The 22,889-nt window shown below is 41.1% G+C and overlaps 2 protein-coding genes across 5 annotated transcripts; both read left to right on the top strand.

Moving 5' to 3' along the window:
* Positions 1 to 677: 677 nt before the first annotated feature.
* On the top strand, positions 678 to 12,907 carry LOC129594413 (casein kinase I-like). Of its 3 annotated transcripts, none has more exons than XM_055491093.1 (4): positions 678 to 1,009; positions 5,020 to 5,672; positions 7,887 to 8,270; positions 11,729 to 12,907. In XM_055491093.1, exons 2-4 carry the CDS (start codon positions 5,291 to 5,293, stop codon positions 12,460 to 12,462), a joined length of 1,500 nt encoding a protein of 499 aa, XP_055347068.1. In that variant the 5' UTR covers positions 678 to 1,009; positions 5,020 to 5,290; the 3' UTR covers positions 12,463 to 12,907. The 3 variants fall into 3 exon arrangements, with proteins under 3 accessions (XP_055347068.1, XP_055347070.1, XP_055347069.1); XM_055491095.1 differs by lacking the exon at positions 678 to 1,009 and adding an exon at positions 4,034 to 4,219; XM_055491094.1 differs by lacking the exon at positions 678 to 1,009 and adding an exon at positions 4,141 to 4,297.
* Positions 12,908 to 18,428: 5,521 nt separating this feature from the next.
* Positions 18,429 to 21,195, top strand: LOC129594486 (uncharacterized). 2 transcript variants are annotated; one of them, XM_055491185.1, is made up of 2 exons: positions 18,429 to 18,986; positions 20,507 to 21,195. In XM_055491185.1, exons 1-2 carry the CDS (start codon positions 18,956 to 18,958, stop codon positions 20,851 to 20,853), a joined length of 378 nt encoding a protein of 125 aa, XP_055347160.1. In that variant the 5' UTR covers positions 18,429 to 18,955; the 3' UTR covers positions 20,854 to 21,195. The 2 variants fall into 2 exon arrangements, with proteins under 2 accessions (XP_055347160.1, XP_055347159.1); XM_055491184.1 differs by lacking the exon at positions 18,429 to 18,986 and adding an exon at positions 19,901 to 20,131.
* The last annotated feature ends 1,694 nt before the right edge of the window (positions 21,196 to 22,889 follow it).

Genomic DNA, 22,889 nt, shown 5'->3' with positions numbered 1-22,889 from the left:
AATTAAACCGTTCTTGTGATAGTTCTAGTAAATTTTATAGAGTACTGGTTTTCGCTACAACTGTGTATACGTGCTGTACTTTTGAGTTTTGAGCGGCCTGCATTTGCGGGAAGTTTAATACCGCAAAGTTCTAATAACCAACAAATATTTAATGTACGAAATAAAAAGACAGCTTATTTCTATTTAAATTGTAAAAGAGTATACATTGTACGAAAATACTGTAAATACATGTACATAAAATGAAAAATCAGAGTTTAACTCAGCCTATCTAATTAACATTTACAATACGTAAGCAACTTCCGGCAGTAGCCAGCAGTGCTTTGTGCGTTGTGATTGGTCAGTATTCTACGGCGTGATATGGGCGTCATAGATTCCAATGCAAACGTGTTTAATCCTGCAAGCCACCGGTACGCCCACATTTTGGTTGTAGTCACCATATGACGGTCGGTCTTTCTGTCGATCGCTACGCAACAGCGAACTAGACCATTCCAAACACCGTGAAGCCGTAAGGATGGTGAATGCTTGCGATGGCGCAAGTGAAAAAAATCCTGTAAAACTGTCGCGTGGTTGGTCCGCGGTACGGCGTCGGCTGCGTTCGAGTCGGACGGTCTGGCCCCGCCTCCGCTTTTTCCTGCCTGATTCAGCGTGATTCGGCGCTGAGCCAAAGGAGACGGACTGCAATTTCTGTTTGCTGAAATTAAATTATTTTTTTCACAAAATTTTAATCCAGCGGGATGGAACGCGTGTTTTTCTGTTTCTAAAAAAGGGAGCTTGCCAGAAACGTCTTTAACCCTGATTCGTTTTACAACTCAAAACACTCTTTTTACATTTGTCTTTCCTAACAGATTTTGATTTCATTGTGACGGTGTACAGCTCAGGCTTCACTCAGGCTGCTTTGTGATAAACTGCAAAAAATTCCATAAAAAATGCCCGTTTTTGCGCTGGATTTTGCCCGCTGTGTCTGGAGATAGCATCACGCTGCCATTGTGGATTAACTGCCTGATGCCAGGTAATGCAGAATTTTATATTTTATTGTGTAATCGTGGAGCCCGTTGAGTTTGATGTGGGCCAGCGTCTGATCAGGAAAAAGGCGTCCTTGAAACGGATTTTCTGTGGCCTTTATCGAAAGTCCCTTTCATAGGGTACTTAACTGCACTGGCTTCACTAGCTATGGATTAAAGTATTATTTTGTGTTGTTGTTTTTGTAAACTATCTACGAGAAATTGGGTTGTTGAGTAGAAGACGAAAAGAACTTGTGAGGAACCCAGTTGAGTAATTTTCGGTTATTTTCCAGTTGAATTTATCGATTATTTTTATAATTTTTGTAATTACTTCCTATTTTTTTGTAGAAAAAATTTTATAATAAATTTGGATTTATAAAGAATATTTTGTAAATGTTTTGAATGCAGGTTGAGGCGTTTTGGGTGGATTGTTGAAGTGGGGCAATTATTTTAAACAGTCTGTGATGAGTTCTCAACTTCTCAGTGGTGCATCGATTAATGCTGCGTTGGGTTACGAGTCTTACGACACGATTTAATGGTCTCGTACACCGTAGTTATTTATTAATGTTATCGTGTAGAAACGCAGTTAATAAACGAACGCAGAGCCAAGAGGGCATGATTATTAATTGATATCTAAAGTTTAAGCTTAGTCAGCTGTCGCTGTTAAATTGCAGATTATATTTATGGTAACCAGTAATGGTATTTTTTACAGCAATTTTCTAAACAATTTGGCACTGATTTTGTTGTGGAAATGAGTGATACTTTAGTTGCTCGTGGTAAATCAGCTATGTCTGCTAGAAAGCGGGTATATAATAAAATTTTATTATTATTACCTAATCAATATCTTAAATTCTTAATTAGAAAAATATCTGAAAATCGTTTCGGATCTTGTTTCGAAATTGGACATTCGAGGATTATGAAATTATCGACAATATTGACGTAGGGAAAAATGTGGCAGTTTAAATTATTTTAGTTTTCGATGAATAATTAATTATTTAGCTACATTTTCTAGGATCTTGTATTGGAAATTGTGTCTCCATGGTTGTCGTAGAGGTGCAGTCATAAAATGATTATCTGCATTAGCATCGCTATGAATTCATCAGTGACATCATTTCTCTTTGTTGAAGCTAAAGGCCCTTCGAAGGTTACCTGAGCAGACGGAAGAGACTTCAAGAGAGTGAATATGAATAGGTGCAAATATGCTGCTCATCGTGAATGATACGATCGTCCAGTTGCTCGCTGTTTTGACGTCTGTTGGTCCTGTCCGATTTTTATCGGATTTATTTACGTGTAAACTGTACATGCTGGTCGAATAGTTCGCGGAATTATTCCTGCCTGGGCTGATTTTAAATGCATGCATTTTTGATTAAAATTAACAAGTCCTTTAAAAAATGTTCTTTTTATGTATTCGAGCTTGTATTGCGCTCATGATTTGTAGCGATTTACATTTTAATTTCTTGAGCCTAAAGATTAACTCTGTTTGTAACTTTGTATTATAATACTATTATTTTAAGGATTCTGATTTCATTTTTATAGTGTTACGCAATGTTTATTCTAGCAGTTTATGACTTTATGTTACAATGAAATTATATCGTACATAGGGTATGCATGCAGAGTGCATATGTATTTAAATAATTAATCGGATTCGGGAGTGACTCTCGGTCTCCTTTTCCGCCCGAACGTGATGCAATTTTTGAGAAAATTTTTTTTCTGTTTTTTCTGCGTTTTAAAAAGGCGCATGCGGAAGTCATCCGCGGAGGCCGATTCTCACTTTGTACGGCTTAAAGTGCGATGCCGGTCAGATTGGGAGAGCGTTTTTTTCTTTGTTTTGGTCGTGGTGTTGGGCTGAAGGGCAATTGAAATTCATTTCCGGTTGGCTCCTTGTTGCGGGTTAATCCGGGTAGAGTGCGCGCGTTGAGCAGGTGGAAGCGTGTTACTGCCGGGTAATGTACACTTTGATCGTTGGCAGTCAGCAGCGACGTAAGAGACCTGCTGTTGTTGAGGCTCGATAGCGCGTTGTGTGCGGGGCCTTGTGGGCCAACAGCGGCACCACGTTGACTGGATGATTGCACTGTCAAGATCGATCGATTTTTTGTCTTTCCTACGCAGCGCCCACAGACGCGGGTGAGGGTCTTCTGTTTTCTTTAAAGATCTCAACAAAGGATTTACTGGGAACGGGATGGGGATGGATTTGCTGGGTTGAAAACAGATTTGGCAGTATTATGCTGCAAGATTTTCTTGAAATGGAATGGGATTGGTCTTTAACAGATTTTTTAATTTCCATTTTATTATTAATAAGAAAATGAAACTATAACCGGAAGTAAAGCATGAACAATTCAGCGAATACAGAAATTATTTTAAATTTATTTCTACAAGCTTTTGACTTTTTTATTATTCCTTCTGCCGTTTTTGCGACAATTTCTGAGGTGTGTTACGTAAACTGTAAAATTTATTACAATTTTTATGTGCTGGATTATGCAACTTGAGTGCCGGTCATAAGCTGATCATTTTAATTGCAGTGTTTTGTTTTTGTGGAAGGTTTTTCAAAGTCAATCTTGCTGTTTATTAGTCCCTGATAATAATTTTACATTTCTAGATACAGGTAAACGCGCACGCGTCTAAAGTTTCCTTCTTTTTATTCAGTGTTGTATTGGGTGATACTGGAAAATTATAACGGAAATGGGCATACGGTATCGAATTTCTAACGCATGTTAATGCAAAATCGTCCCATTTAAGATTACCCCGGGAAATTAATTGCATGCGTGCATTGTCAGCCCTATCAGGTTACCAGTGTTGCTGGCTTGGCATTCGCGAGAGTACCCGCACTGGTATTTAGCCGGAAGATTAATTTTCCACGTATTTGATAAGTCGGTTTTTTCTTTCTCTATCGGTGAAGCGAGCCAGCCGGTTCTTCGTATCAGTTGTTTGATAGGAATATATGTGTGTATTGATTCTAGCCGGTGTGTTTAAGCCATATAATAATTATCAGCATAATGGATTTTTGATTTTCTTCGTGTACGTACGGCGTATGTGTTGTGTGTGTGTCGGGTTTGCGGCGGTGCAGTCCGCCGCTTCCTCGCTCGACTGCGGGCGTGTGTAAACATTTCAGCACAGGCACCCTGCTGGCTGTTTGTTGATGGATGTGTCGAGATATTTTCGAGATTTTGTCTGTTTTTCGCTTTTCGGTGCAAAACAGTTATTCCAGAGCGTATTTGCCAGTATGTACACTTTCTTGCCATATTATATTTTTAATGAGTTTGCGGATTATATATTTCTGCTGGCAGAATTTGTTTCCGGTAAAGGATAAGGCTGTATAATTTTTTAACTGTTTAAAATTTTATCTTGTCGATTTTGTTAAGTTTTTTAAATTGTGAAAGAGTTTATACTTCGGTTTCCTAGCGGTGCTGTTTAGGATTTAATGGAGAGATTAACTAAACACCGCCTGGATCAATGCATTCGTATATTTTATGCAAAGTAACATTGTATGCACTTGGGAATTGAAGGATTTAAATTTTTTATGAGTTGTGCACATATTGATTTATGTTTGACGGACACGTTGCGCTTGGCTATCGATTATGTAAAGCGTGAAGAAATAGAGCTACGTACAGTATGCGATCTTAAAAAGAGTGGGAGATTTAAAATATGGATTTTTCGAGGAATAACTTCCTTTCAAGCAGCTCAACTGAATTATTTACCAGATTTTCATAATTACGGGAAACCGGCTTACAGTAGCTGACTGTGATTTAAGTTTATTCATGTTTTACAGTTTTTACAACCAAACCGTAAAATGGACTACTTAGTATTTTTAAATAAAAGCAAAAAATAAGATGTGATAAATAAGCAAAAAATAAATGCTCGAGAGTAAAATAAGAATATGTGATAAGTTTCTGGGTTTTCGCTAATTTTTGTGAACGTGCCAATTGCGGTTGAGGTGCGCCTAGTTGAGACTCAAAATATTGCAGAATGCTGTATTAAATTTTGCGTGTTAATATGATTAACAGACTGATTTTTTTTTCAGGGTGCGGAGTGCGATGGCCTGATCCCGACTTATTTATTTCCCAGTAAACCTCCGCATTATTTGCCTGTTACCCGGTTCCTAATAGGCCTCATACCCGTTATTTATTAATCCTCCTTGTGTTTCGGTTGTGATATATCCGGGGAAATTGTGATATCGTTGTGTGTGTTGCGGGATCAGCCGGGGTATTTATCACACAGCGCCTCCGTTTTCCCCCGTAATCCGCGCATTTCCCAACACACACATCACGGACTAGTGCGTGGTGCGACAGGTTATGGTCCGGAAAGGATCGGAGACGGAGCGCGAGGGCGTGGATGGTGGTGAGAATAGTAAAGCAGCAGCCAAAGCAGGGAACGTGGCCAAAAACAAATCCTCCACCAGCGCCGCCATGAGTGCCCCCCGCGGGGGTACGGCGGCCCCGGGCGGGACGGCGGCGGCCGCCAATCAGGCGGGCGGGGCGGCCTCCACGGCCGTCATGATGGTCGGGCCCAATTTCCGGGTGGGCAAGAAGATTGGATCGGGTAATTTTGGGGAGCTGCGGCTGGGGAAGAATCTGTACAATAACGAGCACGTGGCCATCAAGCTGGAGCCCATGAAGACCAAGGCGCCGCAGCTGCATCTGGAGTATCGCTTCTATAAATTACTCGGATCTCAAGGTAAGTATTTGGTTTGCTGTACGTTGATTTATTTTCAAAGTTTCGGATTTTTTGGATTTATTTTTTTGAATGTGTTTTCGAATGCAATTTTTTGGTGGAGATAATTGTTCCAGTGGTTTTAAAACATCTGTTTTTAAATGTTTTTGTTGTATTAATCCGGTTTCGATTTTTATTACGTATTTTTACCTGTACGTATTTATGTAGCATTGCAAATGTTGTTTGCAGGTAAATAACTTAAATTAATTTTTTTCGCCTGGAAAACCCACCCAAGCTATTATTTAAGAAGCGTGCCAGTTTTAGAGAAATTTTCAAGAGTTTCATTACAACTAAAATTTATTTTGTTTAGAGGATTCAGATTATTGGGTTCGGTATTACCAGAAACGTTTACACTAGTGCTTAATTTTTACAAGATTTTCTGGTAGAAGCACCATAAAAGTAATGATTAAGTAGTCGCTAATGCAAGCAGGAAACGACATACATGGTGTTTTTTACATTTGTTCTGTTGTTCCAATCGGATGTTGTTTGAAGAAGGGGAGGATGTTAAGACGAATCCGGCGGTCATGTGGGACACAGCCGAGTGGCTATCCCGTTATTTACGGCTTGTGTGTCGCCGGCTAATGATCAGCCGCAGTTGGCCGCAGGTGGTACTTTGTCAGCCGGCACTGTTGCCGCCTAATCACGGGGATGTGTATGCGGTTCTCTTGGGGGATTATTTCCGCTGGGTGCGGCTCTGTGTGGTTTTACTTTTCGCCGGTTGCGGGAAGATTAGGCTTGGTTTTTCTGGGCAGGGTTGAATGTGCCGCGCTGAATTTGGGTGGGTTAAAAATTTCATTTAGGGAAACTGGAGAAGTGATACTCATAATGAAGGTAATTTTCTGGAGCGTCGAAAAAGTTTTGTACGTTTGGTCTAAAATAATAAACTAAAAGGAAATACTGAATTAAAAGAAGTCAACTGTAAACCTAATTAAACTGTCTTGGCAGGATTGAAGGTTCAAATTAGTGATACGACGAAGGCCCTGCTGGATCAGTTCGAAAAAAAACGAGAAGTCCGCATATGTAAAATTAATTTTATTATTTTGTCTGTTGTTGCAAAATAATTTTGGCTAACAATAAGTAATTCTTGTAATTATTTTTCGAATTTTGTATTTAGCGGCTTAACACGTTGTCTGCCTTTCGATATCCACTGCTGCTTTATTCTTGAAAAATGCGAGATTGCAGTAAAAATTCCTGACGGTGTAAGATTGGCTGTAATTGGTGAACAAATCGACATTTTGCGTGGTTGGGTTATTTTGATGTATGAAAATGTCGTTATGAAATATTTCTACCATCTCCATAAATAGATATTGACCGTAGCCCCCCTTAATGGGAAATATTTCTGGCTGTGGATCGGTGACTGATGGCTGGTGCAGACTGGCGTGAAGGAATCGCATGGAAAATGAGCTTGTTCCATCTACGCAATAGTCGGCGGAACCCATGCGCATGGTGTGCGTCGACTGCGCTGTTATTTAATTTGGGGGAATTTGTAGAGCAAATATGTGTGATGGATTGGTAGCGACGTGTGACTAAAAATGCCAGTAAATAATTTGTATAGCGTAATGAAATTTGGAAAAGGCATTTGCCAGCAACGGATTTATGACGCTCGTCCATTGAGGGATTTTTTCGGTTAAAAGAGTATTTTAGGCTCTGGGCGGATCGTATCGATTGGGAAAGAAAATGTCGAACGAAGAAAAGCTGTAAACAATCGAGAAAGGGAAAGGTTTTGCAATTGATCGCACCATACTTGTGAAAATAGTGCTAATTTTAGCGGCCATTGAAGCGGATTTAAAATGTTTATGAAAAATATAGCTCTTCGTTGTAAATAAAAAATATCGTTTGAATCTGAACATTTGCAGCAGACAAAAAGGATTAGTTCTGACAGAATTTTGAAATTTAGTTGATTAGTTAATTTTATTTAATATAGTTGAAAATAAATTATGTTTAAAAAATTAAAGTGTATTGAGTTTTATGGAAAATATTGTCCATTGTTTACTGTACTGTAAGTCTAAAACAGTTTTTTTAAATTTTGAAAATGCGTAGCAGGCAAAAAGAATCAGTTCTGGAATAGATTTTTAAAAAAAAACAAATTAATTATAGAATTTTCGTTGGATGTTGTTCAGAATAAATTGCACTTTGAGAAAATTTCGTTTAATATTCGTACTGATTTGTATTTTGCAGAGGGCATACCGAAAGTCTACTACTTTGGCCCGTGCGGCAAGTACAATGCCCTGGTGATGGAGCTGTTGGGTCCGTCGTTGGAGGACCTGTTCGACCTGTGTGATCGGAAATTCTCCCTGAAGACGGTCCTGATGCTGGCCGTCCAGCTGCTGTCGCGGATGGAGTACATTCACGGCAAGCATCTCATCTACCGCGACGTCAAGCCGGAGAACTTCCTCATTGGCCGGCAGTCCAACAAGAAGCACACCAGTATCCACGTGGTGGACTTCGGTCTGGCCAAGGAATACATTGATCCCGATACGCAGCGCCATATTCCCTACCGGGAGCACAAATCCCTCACCGGCACGGCACGCTACATGAGCATTAATACCCACATGGGCAAAGGTGGGTGGGTGGAAAGTGGCTGACAGTTGACTTCCGGTTTGATCTGAAAACGCTTTTTCATCCGCCTTTTTTTCTTCGTTTTATGAGTATTGTATTTCGAATATATTCCGTTGATCGTTGTAAAATGAGCGTTTGTGTTACAGTAATACTGTACTACTGCGGTGGCTGATCGGTTGCGTTTAATGTGTGCTAAATTTTCAAGTATGAGAATTTTTTAACCTTTTCGTGACATTTTGTAATAATTTCTCATTTTCAGAAATCTTTTGTTGTGACAATTTTCATACGTTTTTATTATTATTTGTATTCGTTTTTCGAATAATTCAGTTTCGTGATAGATGATCTGTGGCTTAAAACGAGAATCGTGAAGCATTTTATGTGTAGTTTCATAGATGCTCAGTCATCGTTTTATCTTTTTTATAAAACGAATATTTTAGTTTTGATTTTAAACGAATAGGTTGATAATTTGTGTTAATCAGTTTCTCGGATCTGTTGAAAATTTTTTGGAGCTTGTTTCACGAAGGAGCGTTTGTTTGCTGAAATGATACTTGTAAATTTGCTAGATGAGGAGTCGAGCATTGATTTTAATGCATTTCTCCGTTTTCGGTAGGAAAAAAGCTTTCACGCGAGGTTTTTTGCAATTTTCTTTATTGCATTATAGTTCGGTCGAGTTCAAATATTTACTTAAATGAGCCCTCGAAAATCACTGAATGAAACCCATTGAGAAGGTGGTATTTTTTGAACATTGGGAGCAATCATTGATAACAAAGAGGATTGTTCAGTGTCCTCTTGAATCGCCATTGAGTTGGAGCAGGGCCCAGTACATGTTCAGCGGATGGAATATTACACTCTGGTTGGTAGATTTCCGGGCCAAGTGTCGCGGCTTCCGATGCGACCGGGCACTTGTCTGTGCCAGTTTTGCTGCCTTTCCGCGAAGCTGAAGAATGCAATCGATGTACAAGACATGTCTGGCTGACGTCAGCTGATTTTTACGCTGGCTTCTCAAGGTCAAAAAGCGCGTGTTCTTGCACTTGCATGCTATTGTTCGAAGGAAACGATTTTTATTAGTTTTACTGGCTGAGAGTGGCTCAAAGTCTGAAGTCGTCATTATTTTTGCTATATTTACAATCGGTTAATTCTCTCGCTTTCCAGTTAAACTTTCTTGCTGGCGAGATTTTTTTCTAATGAGATTTTTTGCACATTAATTAATCTTACAATATTAAAATTTGATTTAGTTTAATGTACAATTTCATTTTCGTTAAATAAGTTTATTTCCCATTAATCCAGCTGAATGTTTTTGCTGGCAAGATTTTTTGTCCATTAACTACGAGTATTTTTGCAATATCTAAAAAATAATTTCGTTGAGTAATTTTTTTCCTTTTTGTATTTTTTTGCAAGCGAGCTAAAGTATGTATATTTTATTTTTAAACGGATATAGAACTGTAATAATTTAAATATTTGTGTAAAATGATATGTGAAAAATAATCGGCTTACGATTTGATTCATTTGATTGGTCTTATAAAACACCAGCCAGCTCCTGCGATAGCGTTTGATTGTTTTCGTGGAAGAGCCTGCTGTGCGTGCTTACCCTTATTATCCGTAGTGGATGGTTTAAATTGAATTTGTGCCCATCGGCAGCCGAAACATTATTTACGACTGTGGAGTTGGCTGGCGTAATGTGCTTAATTGCTGCCTGCAGTGCCATGCTGAGGCGACGGGAGACGCACACAAATACGGGCCGGGAAGAAAAAAGCATGGGTTTCAGAGACGCAGATATAAATACGGGTTGCTAATAGATTTTTCCGGTTACTGTTGACTCTGTACGTACTGTAATGACTAGTCTGATTTATCATCATGCATCGCTATTAAAAGAAAATTTTGTGCTGGATATATTCCAGTTTTTTGTTCTGCGAAGATGAAAAGTTGTGGATATGTTAGTTAGCGATTTTCAGAACTGCTTCATTCGAGAATTATATATTTATTATTTTTTGTATGATTTTAAAAATAAGAAGAATTTTTGATTTTGTGTGCGAAAATTTTGGTGGTGCCTTTTTTAATTTTTTATATATTTTTATTGTATTCTAATAATAAATGTCATCGGTATGCGTAATCAGAGGGAGAAACCATGGAAGGTTTTTAACGATAACATTGCAGTGTATTTTTACAGCTGTAGTTTTTCATATGATTACGATGACGTTGCGTGATCGGCGCGGTGTGCGCATTCGGGTTCTTGTTGTTGGCGTCAATATTTCGACGTAATCCGACGAAATAAAAAAGCCACTGTTGGCGGGCATCCAAGCCGAACAATTTGCGCTATGATTTGTGAGTGGTTCGTAAAAGAGTGGTCTTTTGACAAGAGTGTGTGTGCCGCAGCCATGGCGTGCGGTGTTTGGCTGGCAGCTTTTTCGAAAAGCATACGAAGTGAATGAAACGCATGGTAAAAACGCGTTTTCCTATTGACGTCTGCGGCAATAATGACATGCGTGTCTGTCGTTGTTTGCATGTGATGCTGACACCGTATCGCCTAATAAAAATTTCTTGTGTTTACAACTTTTCCGGTAAAATATAAAACCTTTCTCTGATTGGGGATAGAACATCTAATTTATTTTATAGCAAAAAATTTATTTCTTTTGTATTCAGTAATCGAATGCATTGATTGCATTATCAGTTTTTTTGTCGTAGGCACATGACTGGCTGTAGTAGTTGCGACTTCTGTATCCGCTGTACTACGATTTCTCACGTCAGTTAATACCGTTAATATACTTTTAATTGGTTTGTATAGAATGGGTTAACTGTTAGTCATTTACAACGGTTTGCAAACTCAACCAGCTGTGCAGTGCGGTGTTACAGTAAATAACGTTACAATAAATAAAATTTACCATTAACTATCTTTATAATGTACCTCGTAGATGAGCACTAATTATTACGAACTTGTGGTAATTTAATCAGTCAACCATGTCAACAAGAATGACTGCAGCGCTTTTAATAACTTCGTTATGAATTAATAGGTTGATAATGCTGAGTCAGGTTGTAATTTTTAAAAGAAGAAATTATACGAGTGCAGACAAAATGACTATAAGGATTAAGAATCATTTACGTGCGTAAGATCCAGTGTTGTACTGTGGTAATTAATTTGAGATCAAATACTATAATTATTCAGACCAATTTTTTTATTCCAGCATTCAGTTTACATGTTGCGTACTTTAAAATTGAATGCCTTGGTTGGTAAAACTTTTGATTTTAGTAGTCTGTGTTATCTTTAATACATATTGTACATTCTGCGCAGTATTTGTTTCTCATTTAAATTAATATGGACTACGTAATCACTAATCATAGCTGCCAAATCAAAAAGATTTGCAAATTATATTTTTATTAATTTAAGTTAAGTAAAGGTAGAAGTATACGCACTTCATGTTCCTGTTACTAGTTCTAATACAAGAATGTTGTTAATGTTGTTGCAGAGCAATCGCGGCGTGATGATTTGGAGGCCCTCGGGCACATGTTCATGTACTTCCTCCGCGGCTCCCTCCCGTGGCAGGGCCTCAAGGCCGACACCCTGAAGGAGCGCTACCAGAAGATCGGCGACACCAAACGTGCCACCCCCGTGGAATCCCTGTGCGACGGCTACCCGGAGGAGTTCGCCATCTACCTCCGTTACGCGCGCCGTCTGGACTTCTTCGAAACCCCCGACTACGACTACCTGCGCCGGCTCTTCCTGGATCTCTACCACCGGATGGGCTACAAGGACGACCTGGAGTTCGACTGGAATGCCAAACAACAAGCCGCCGCCCAGCAGCAGGCCGAAGCGGCCAGCCGCACATCCGGCGGCACCCAGAAAAACAGCCAACCCGCCGGATTAAAAGGCTCTACCTGGCAGCTGGAGAACCAGAACGCCACGGCCAAACAGAGCACACAGACCCTCGGCCCGGCCGGGCAGACGCTGCCCACCCCCGGCGGCAGTGTGCAGGTGATGAACTCGACGGACGGGGCGCTGGTGGGCGGGGACGATCCCACCGGGGGCCAGAGTAACACGCCCATCGCCCGCGGCGGCGGCGTGGAGACGGATGTCAGTGATCACGAGGTGAAGTGCTGCTGTTTCAAGCGGCGGAAGAAGCGCACCAAGAAGCTGGGGAGGCCGGGCACGGGCGGCGGCGGGAACGGCGCGGCCGGCGTCCAGGCGGGTGGGGCCAAGTGAGGATTGTTAGAGAAGGCGCGGTGGTGGGCGGGTGTTTTGGGATTTGCCTGGGGGAACACAGTGGATGAGGATTGCCTGGAAAAATGCTGGGTTTTTTCTGGATATTCTGTGCTGCTACCGTTGATATGGGTGGTGTTAATGTTTTTCTTTTTCCGGCGGGAGATTTTTTGGTGTGGATTAAGATGAGAATGGGAGATGATGCTTTTTGTTGGTTTTCTTCTGCTTGATCGCGGGCCGGTTTACACTCGTTTTCGTTTTTTGGTTGGTGTGCCCCCGGGGGCTCCTTCGGGGTGGTGTGTAGCTGGAAAAGGAAGGGAGGAGCCCCCCGGTTTTGATGCGAGGATGTGCAGGATGTTTTCAGACACGTGGTTGGTGAGACATTATTTTGAATGTGTGGCACGTTATTTGTTCTGCCGGGACGATTAAAGGCGTTGCATTCCATTGGCATTGTGGCGTTCGGATGATTGTCGCTTTTAATTATTTATACACACTGGGCGATACGCATTGAATAATGCAACGGAAAAATAGTAACACAGTCGAGGAAGAAATCAGCGGAATTATTTCCGGAAAAATCCAGCCACGATTTAAAAATAGTGTTCTACAAGACAAACCCGTGCAGCGCCAAAAATAAAGTGCATTTGGTAAAACTGAATGCAAGCGGTGAAACGCTTCCGTGGCGAAAGTATCGTTTTTTTTGTGCGTTCGATGGGATTGTAAATTACCGTAAAATCACGAGAGCAGCCGCAACTATTCCGCCATCACACTTTCAATAAAATTATGCGCATGAATAAACGTTTTCGTAATTTCGAAAAGCACAATATTACATATCGAAAAACGTCAAAAAACTTCATAAAATACACGTATAACGAGCAAAAATATCACAAATTGTCCGAAAAAAAAACACCAGCAGCAGATAAAAAAACTGAAACGCCGGAAACGTCCACAACCCTTCTTTCCGTCAACGGGACACGAGCCGCAGCGTATGTTCTGCAAGAGTAATCGCATTTAGAACAGTTTGTGCAGCGTCAATTTTACTTAATACAGATGCATGCTTATAATCTACACGGCTAGAATATTCCATAAATTTGAAAGAAAACAGAACCAGAGCATCTTTCGATAATCCGTACAGTAATTATTGAATGCCAAATAAACAAGTAATTGATATTGCATTTCTCCAGACTGAGAATGTTCAATATAAACAAGAATATATTGAATACAATGCTGAAGCATAATTTATTTTTAATAATATATTAATTTTTTACTTATTAATAAAATGAAGATTACATTAAAATACTGACTAAATACCTGCGTTGCGTTCGAGAGTAATCAAGTTACCAAAATCTAAGTTAGTTTTCCAAACAGGGAATGTTTACACCAAGTAATAACAAAGTACTTAAAAATTATCATTCATTATAAACGTAATAATTACTAATTAACAAGATGGGAAAATCCAGATTCCAGGTACAGTAAATACGGATTAAATACCTGAGTTTTTAAGGGATATCGGGAGCAGTTTATCGACGCCACGGGGCAATGGGCGCCCAGGTTAAATGAGCCTGCGCCAAGAATTCTTCTTTGTCTTCCGGTCGCAGCTCGGGCGTGACAAACCCATCCGGCGCCTCCTCCTGCCCCTCGTTGGACCCGGGCACACTGCCGCCAGCCGCGGAGGTGCGGCCGTCCTTGGCGGTCCCTTCGAGCGACAGTTCATCCCCCGTAGCCACCTTCCGCTCCCCACTGGGACGTCGCTGGCCATCGGGGTGTATCTGCAGGCTGAGTTCGGGGTTGAGCTTGCACACGGCGGCGAATTTCATACTCTTCCCCTTGGTCTTCCCGTTCTCGGTCCACTCAACGACGACACACTGCTTCGCATGATCGATCTGGCTGACCGAGGCTTGTTGGACCTGGCCATTACCGCGCTGGATTTTGATACGTTTGCGCTGACACAGACGTGGATCAATGACGGCGGAGGGTTGGCTGGCATCGTCGAGAGGATTCGTATACCTCGTGGCACTTGGTCCACAATATAAATTGTGCAGAATATCACTTCGATGACTTGAAATCTAGAAACACCAGATCAATGTGCGGCGCGATCGCAGAGCAAACTTTAATGAGATCCGCACGAAAGAACGGTATCAAAAGGCAAAAACTCAAGCGACAACTCGATTTAAAAATGATTCAACTTCCGCGGTTCCGAAAAATGTGCACACTGTATGTACAGTTGTACACTCATACTACGCTCATGGTGAGCTGGTCAGCACAGTTACACCAGCATGGTGAACCGCAGGTCCGCAGTAGACAGTAGTAGTAGGTGTACGTACGGATGCATTTCTACAGAAGTGGGCAACGGCTAGCTAACCGGCCCGTATGATCGGTGTGAAAAACACTGTGTTTCGGGTTAAAGGAGGAGTCAGCCATCCGTGCTCGGCTTTAAATACTTAACATAACTCTTTATACTTACAAGTTACAAGTATTATTATTGTTATTTTGTGGTAACACACTAGCCGGAAGTACCGTAATTAGTCATCGATAAGAGAACTAAAGGGGAAACAAAGGAGCGAATTTGATCAAACCGGCACTCCGAAATTTTTGTAATAAATTACTACCATTAAAACATGAGATAACACAAAAGTTTTTCTCAATTTATAAAAAATGGCATTCAGAAACCGGCGCACATGCTTTATTACGCACTTACTGAGAGATACCTAAAATTAGAGACTGTGTCCAAAATATCGTGAACGATGGGTTAGTTTGTAGTTTCTGGTTGAACGCGCTTATCTGTAAACGACACAGCTTCCACGAATACGAAATGAGATTTTTCTATTCAGCCGTTTTGCTGTGACCTTTGGCTATTGTCCATGCCGGTATCTAACGAATAACAATCACTACCTAGGTCACATTATTCTCTTTCGGGATTACGCGCAAGATTTCACGACAATAAAATAATGTTATTAATTATCAATGCAAACGAATACGAAAGATTACGCACTGTATAAGTGCCCCTAGTGCCATAGTACTACACGGTACTTCCGTATTTGTTACAAAATTGTGTACAATACATAACCAGAGCCTCCGGCAATAAAGTATGTAATGTACTTTCCGTGATCTCGAACGTCCCAGATGAAACTTATCCGTTTATCGTGTTCCGACGAAGCCAGAATTAATAATTTGTATACTTTTGCTGGGCGAACGGTCTGCGGGCATAATATGATCCGGTTGCTTACGATATAAAGAATTAAAGCGGAAATTGAAACGTTTAACCTTATCGTTAGTAATTGTCGCCGTGATATTATGAGCTGAGATCTGGATACTTGTCGGACTGTCGGTTTAGGCAACTATCAGAAAAGACAGAAACCATATCGCTGCTACCGAGATAACATTAATCCAATGGGAACTAATTAACCCAATTTAACAAATTATTGTATATCGTGAAACCGGCACTGATAAGTGATGATAGTTTTTGAATTTACTGTATTTGTAAGTTTATAACAGGCAACTAAATTTCTGTGCACTCATATAAAACGGGGTATTCAGTTTTTACAATATTAACAGGACAAAGCTTTTAATTGCATTTCAAAGTAGTTTTTATTAGTGTTTTTAGCTGTCTTATTAAATCAGCTTATACCGTTTCATTCCCGAACATAAAATTCCGAAAATGTATGTAATGCAACGGAAACCGCAGTCGCAACATTCCGCTGCAAATGGATCACCCATCATAATCAACGCCGGTGTGGCCGTTTTCGCGGAAGGTCTAGCCAATCCAACCGCTCGCCCGCCATCCAACAGCCCCTGCCATCGTTTCCAGCAAAACCAACCGTGCGCATCCCGTCCCAGTCATCCGTGTGTGTATCAGCATCGGTGCATGCTGTGCAGTGGTAATCACAGCGCTCTGGAGTGCCGGCTGCGACGTCCCGCTGCGGTTCCCTCAAAACCAACTCTTCGTCATCAAACTGCAGGCAACAAAACGTCTGGTACGAGAAGAATGTGGATTCTCATTAACATGAAATGGAAAATACAGAAAACTGTAAAGAAAATACCGTCGGAAATAGGCTCGTAACACCGTGCCGGTATATACGTATACGTAGTATAAAATTCGTGCACAATCTGCACATTTCATGGCGACCTTTACTCCGCGCACTCTCAGACACTTGTGCGCATTTTCTTATGAATTCAAAAGCCACGTAATTTGTAAAATTTGGCATGAAAATCGCTTGTGCGCGCAGCATTATGTGGGAAGTAATGTAATTTGGTTCCAAAATTTTGAACGCAAACAGAGATATCAAATGTCACATTATGGACCGCGATCTCCTTCACATGTCGCACGTTAACCCACATAATTACAAAGAGTGTTCTTGCGTCAAACCACGATTGTGGCATTCTCAAAAAGTTTTCCACAACGGGAACTGCAAAAATTATGTACCGGCACATTTCTTTTCCCTAACTGAGTTTTTGTTTCCACATTTAAATACTGTACTGTACAGTTTTGAGGAAAAAAAATTCAGTTGTACAATGGCTGTACAGTCTGTACAGCCATTTAACTCTCACATAAGACAGGCATCCTTGCACAGGTCATGGAGGTCCGCATCCACACCAACATGTACACTGCTCCAACCCGAATCCAAGTAATACACATCACAGCACACACAGTACGGCCACGGCGCGGAAAGCCAATGTAAACAACAGTTCTGGATACCGGCAAACGAAGTCCACAACAAAACCCCATCACGGAGGTCACGGTAGTACTAACCAGTCTGCAAGACCGCCGCCTGCAACCGGTCGGGTGTCCTTCGGCTCGAGTTCCAAAACAACTACAGGGAACAGGAATGCCCCACCTGCACGCAATCGAAAATAACCGGTTCCCGGTTGTTGTATTTCCGGTTCTTGGATGTGGATAAACTGTCGAGCAGATTTAAAAATTCTGGCGCACGTCCGACATGGCTAATGAGTAAAGAGATAATAAATATGTAGTACATGGCCAAATAACTAGCTCGTGTAACTATAAGTCTTATCGATTACCAGTTTTTTTTTCGTGTTTTCACTATACAGAACTTCGACGACCATTGTTGAAAATGTGTTTGATGCATCAAAAGTTTTATGATTTTGTGACGGTACTCTGCGAATTTGGATGTACATAACGCAAAAATGTTCGACCGGAACACACTTTGCGGTTATCATAATTTGCGGTTTATCACACTTTGCGGTTTTTGATACGAATCACAAAGTGCGAAATTCGTTCGAGGACTTTTTCACAGACGAAGTTGATTTTTTAGAAAAATGGCCACATGACTGGATATAATAATATTTGAGAGAAAACAGTTGCTTTGCGTCATTAAAGTGACAAAGTACTTTGTATCTGTACACAACCGCATGGGCAGATATGCAGTAAAAGTGTAGCCTAAAGTAAAATTTTGGAAAATTAAATTTATTTCAAAACTAATCCAACAATTTTTGCCGAGGTTCACACTGCACTGTATGCCGGAGGAATCCCATCCGCACCCAATAAAAAATGCTAATTCAGTATTACCAATCTGGATGCTGTTGCAGCGCAAATTTTTACACGTGTTTCGGTGGTTGTATTGCATAACGTGAGTTATTGTACAAGTCTATACACAGAAGTATACAGAGTAACTTGCTATAGTTTTCTGTACGATTGTGGATTTTCGGCACATTGCTAGCAAACCATCCTGTTCCGCAATCATACACACTGCATTACTGACATTACGGCATCTGGTCGAACCACACCAGCCGGAAGTGCTAGTCAGCGATGTGGGAATTGATCATGTGATAAAGGAGCGAACAGGCAGTTAGATGTGATTCAATCGGCACAGCTCCGGCATGTTGCCAACAGTACATCCCATTAGTTTTATCCTGGCCGTTAACACAGCCGGTTCATCGACTTTTCTGCCCTTCGTACATTATACACTGCCGACTGTATTCCTCTATGCATATACTTTTACTGCACCGTACTACTACTATATAGTACAGTGTATATATTATACAAGCCTTCCAAGTACTTTCCAGTTTGTCCGCTTATAATGGAGAAAGAGTGCAGATTTTGCGGTTTACGCACAGATGCTGCTGTTTGCTTGGATAATCTTGAAAAACTTTGCGTCTTCCTCAATGGGGATTTATCGGCGTTAGATGGCGGTTATCGTACGTAAATCGTCAGAGAAAACAGTGTCTTCCATGACGTACAAGTACAACATTTGTGATAGGAGTATACATTTTCGTCAACGGGAAGCCTTTGTGTATTTTCGCCACAGGGATAAATACTCCCCTGTTTTTATATTCATATGAATATTCCATATTCTTTTGGCAAGATGATATCTCGTCATTTACCCTGATGGGTTATGCACTCCACTGTTGGTGGCTTTTGATATTTTTCCAAACAATCATTTCTTCCGAAAATCTACGGCGGACGTAGTTTACAACTACCTATATAATTATAGGATTTTGTCATCAAATTTTTACAGTGAATATATTTTTCCGAAGAAACATGCCGGAACAACTGGGACGCACAAGTTCATGTAAGTAATAATTTCTTAATATTAAAAAAACAGTAGTATTTATACGTCAGTAAATACGACCCAACTACATATATAGAGTATGCAGTTAACGAACTCCGTTAAATGCTCGATAAATCCAGGGTATATATATATATATGGGTAATGGGTGTGCTAGAATTTTCGATTATCGTTGGTATACATTACTATACAAGTGCGCTTAGCTACGTTAGCGCTTTTATATGGAAATACTCTGTAATGTTCTAAATGCACCATCTATGTAACCAGTATAAATTCACACGAAATATAGATACTTCCTTATAACATCTTCATACATCTGTACACTGGATGTTTTATTTGCGTTGACAATTACTGTATATGTTAAATCTGTCTAAAAGGCGTGCCGCTAACAACGGTAATATATAGCGGAAGAATTTCCCAGTAATTTTTACGTTTCCTTAATGAAGCACCGGATGAGTACATATTTGTAGTTCTGTGTAAAATACACAGCTCATCAAATTGATGAGGGGTTGATTGGCTGGCCGGATGATAAAAAGTGCAAATTATGTAATAATTGGGCCCTAAAACTGTCGCGATCTGGTTAGAAGCCGCGAGTGACACGGGCGCTGTTGTGACATTTGAAAAATGATACCACTCTGGCGATGAGCCGCGCGATGCCGAAGCAGCTTATATGCCATGATGGAAAGCTGGATAATTTTGACTTTGAGCTCCTTCTAAAATGTAACGAGACAGCAGTATGCGCGCGGATCGGATTGTATCGTGTCAGGCCAAGTGATGAGCGACAAGCGTTTAAAATGAACACGTTAAAAACCATGGGCGGTGGCCGTGGATCGGGGAGGAAAAATGCCAAGGCCGGCGTGCATACAGCCGGCTGCGGCATTTCCGGTGGAACGGAATAATGATACAGAACAGGCTACTTGTCTAGTTACATGCGTGCTAATCACTTGGCTGTACGCGTTTGCATAAGGTTGTTGCCGCCTGTCACAATCTGCTTAAATGTCAGACGCGAAGTTTGAAGAAAATGTTTTGCAGTTGCATTTTGAACTACAGTGGTTATGGTTCTGACGTGTTAGCTTGTTTATTAATTTTTTGGAATTTTTTTCGGCGCTATAACGTCTTTTTGATATTGCTAAATTGTGAATTAATGAGTAAGTCTTAGTTGGTAAATGCATATTAAAACCTTCTTATATGTATCTTAATGAACATTTACTTTAATTTGTACGTAATTATATGAGTAATATCAGCAGTTTTTCGTATTGGTAATCTGGATGTGGAGGAAATTTGCTTGCAATCGATCAGACATTTTGCCGATTTGCATTAACTTTTCTTCTAACTATAATTATCATACTGCATCATGTTCTACCGCACACCGGAAGTAGAGAATCTGCAGCTACCGATCACGGATATTATATAAATATCTATACATAAAAATTGTGGCGTTCCCGTGCATGTAGACGTAGTGTGCAAGCATTGGTACATACTCGTATGCATATACAATATCTGTACGCTACTTTCCTTTACAGACGAGAGCACGAAATCCTCATCGATCCGCACCAGCTCCTACATCCAGGGCGTGCCGGTGGCCAAGGAGAAGATCAGTCCCTCCCCGTCGACCGGTGGCAAACCGCCGACCTACACCCTGCAGAAGGCCGCCCGCATGGCCGCGCGCGTTAACACCACGTGGGCGCGCATCGCCAGCGTTATCGCCTACCTGCTGGCCATCTCCGCCATCGGCTTCGTCCTGGTGCTCTACTACGTCCTCTTCTATAATCCCTACGTGGACATCCAGCTGGAGGCGCCGCCTGATGAATTCCTCGTCCGGCGGGATCGCAGTGTGTCGATCATGGAGTCGGCGCTGGATGACAGATGATCGTGCGGATGTACCGTAATTTTGCCACTGACACATATGTACTCGCATAGAACTGATATTATGTGTAGTATACTTGAGTATGCATACATACGTTTGATATGTGCTTGATTTTTGTAAGTAGTCTTGTCTTATTTGTCAATGCACCGGCTTCCTCTCTCTCTCTGGAATGTGATGTTAAATAGAAATACTTGCGAATCTGAAACTTATCAGTCTAAAATTTATTGTACATAAAACTAATTTATAGTGTTAATTGTTGCTAACAAGGTTTGAGTTCGTTACTAGCAGTTTGCTGTTTGTTTGCGGACCCGCGTCGGGCTGTAAATCTAAACGGCTAAAAAGACTCTGGATGCAATTTCAAAACTTTATGAAAGAGCAAAATACCGGCTGACATAAACAAATAAATCACAAACTCGTACAGTTCACTAACATCCGTGTGCAAGTGAAGATATACAGCATGTGACCAAAGTCAACAATATTATCATACAGGACTTATACTATTCGGAACATAATAATTTGAAACCGGAGAATTCTGTGTCTCGTTGGATATTATTGCACAAGAAATTCAGGAATCAAGGTAAATCGTTCACTAACACAAGTATTATAATTTTACTATTTTATGGGGGGAGGGCGGCATTTTGCTTAATCACCATACAATGCATCGGTTTCCCAAGTTTATTATCATCCTTGCAGTATCTTATAATATGTGCATACCAGTGTTCAGCGTAATAACCTTGGGCGTTTAACAGATTCATACTAGGCGCTACAGCGCTGAACAAGACATTTCGGGAAAAAAATCGGACTTTTTAGTAATATATTTAAGAGTTTGACATATTACAGTACGAGCAATGTAATGCATAAACTGATGCATTTGATTTCCTTTTAAATACTGTCAATTGTAACCTGGGCAATGCAACATATACAGCGATTACGGCACAGTTACATCCTTAATAATAATCCGGTCCTTCGGTCCGAGCACCAACACAGTCTTTGGCTCCGCCGGCGGCTGATACTGGAGAGATTTCCTCCTTCTGCAGCCGCCAACTTTCTTCCGCCGCTCCACAAACTGGGGTTGCAGATCCTGCCGGCGCTCCTGATCCGTCTTACCGTCCAATGGGTCGGCAACGGAAGTGCTGAAGGAACGGAGAAACCGTTCAATGTCGCTTTCCAGTCGCAGCTGCGTCTTGCACCGGGCCGTCTCCTTGGCGTCCCGGATGGGCGCTTCCTCCCGTTTGAACTCCTGGCGAACTTCCTCCTTATGTTCCGGGGAGGGATGGGATAGTGGCGCACCCATCGTCAGGTACGCTTGCAGTTCATCGGCGCCGGTCAGTTGCGTGCCATAAACGTTAGTGACCGCCTGCTTGTATATTTGCGATCGGAGTTCAGTCTACTGTTGGCGAATTGTCTGCTTTTCTGCCGGCGGTAGTTGGAACGGGTTGCCGGTGAAACTGGTCATGCCGCTGGTGCGTTGACGGAATCGGGGCTAACAGGAGCGCAATGCATGCATGCATTTTTGTGTGCATTGCACACAAAAATCCAATGACAAACACAGCAATGCGGTTAAAGCAAATTCCCACATCGTGCGCACTGGAAATTATAGTATTTTTTTGCTAAGTTCCGTACAAATAACGTTATACTGGTCCTAGAGTTAAGGACAACTCCATATTAAAGGCCACATCCACAATTTTGTAAAAACTACTTCAATCTGAACTGATAAAACAATATAATGAAATATTCAGTGCATATAAAAGTGGGAAAAAAAAGAATCGACCTTTATATATCACCCGCCTGCTTCCGCCTTCCATGCATTGCTGTATACAACAACAGCATCTTTAGTTCGTATTTAACGATGGTGCTTCTAAAGTGTAATAATGGGATCTGAAAAACTTAATACAGAGGCAAGCGACAACTGACACAAAGACTCATTTCTTGGCGCAACCCTTCTCCATCTAGCATAAACGCTTATACGGAGTATACTGTCGTCGTCCAGTATACGAAATGTTTGTATAAAGGTCTTCTCAAAAGTTTTTCACGACTTG

The sequence above is a fragment of the Paramacrobiotus metropolitanus genome, unplaced genomic scaffold (assembly GCF_019649055.1).
Source record: "Paramacrobiotus metropolitanus isolate TYO unplaced genomic scaffold, Prichtersi_v1.0 Parri_scaffold0000068, whole genome shotgun sequence".
Taxonomy (NCBI): domain Eukaryota; kingdom Metazoa; phylum Tardigrada; class Eutardigrada; order Parachela; family Macrobiotidae; genus Paramacrobiotus; species Paramacrobiotus metropolitanus.
The sequence above is the reverse complement of the archived record's forward strand: the minus strand, read 5'-3'. Positions and strand labels throughout refer to the sequence as shown.

Coding starts and splice junctions, on each gene's coding strand:
- LOC129594413 (XM_055491093.1), top strand. CDS start 5,291: ATGGTCCGGAAAGGATCGGAGACGGAGCGCGAGGGCGTGGATGGTGGT. Junction 5,673..7,886: donor TAAATTACTCGGATCTCAAG/GTAAGTATTTGG, acceptor TGTATTTTGCAG/AGGGCATACCGAAAGTCTAC. Junction 8,271..11,728: donor TAATACCCACATGGGCAAAG/GTGGGTGGGTGG, acceptor ATGTTGTTGCAG/AGCAATCGCGGCGTGATGAT.
- LOC129594486 (XM_055491184.1), top strand. CDS start 20,005: ATGTTTTGCAGTTGCATTTTGAACTACAGTGGTTATGGTTCTGACGTG. Junction 20,132..20,506: donor GCTAAATTGTGAATTAATGA/GTAAGTCTTAGT, acceptor TTTCCTTTACAG/ACGAGAGCACGAAATCCTCA.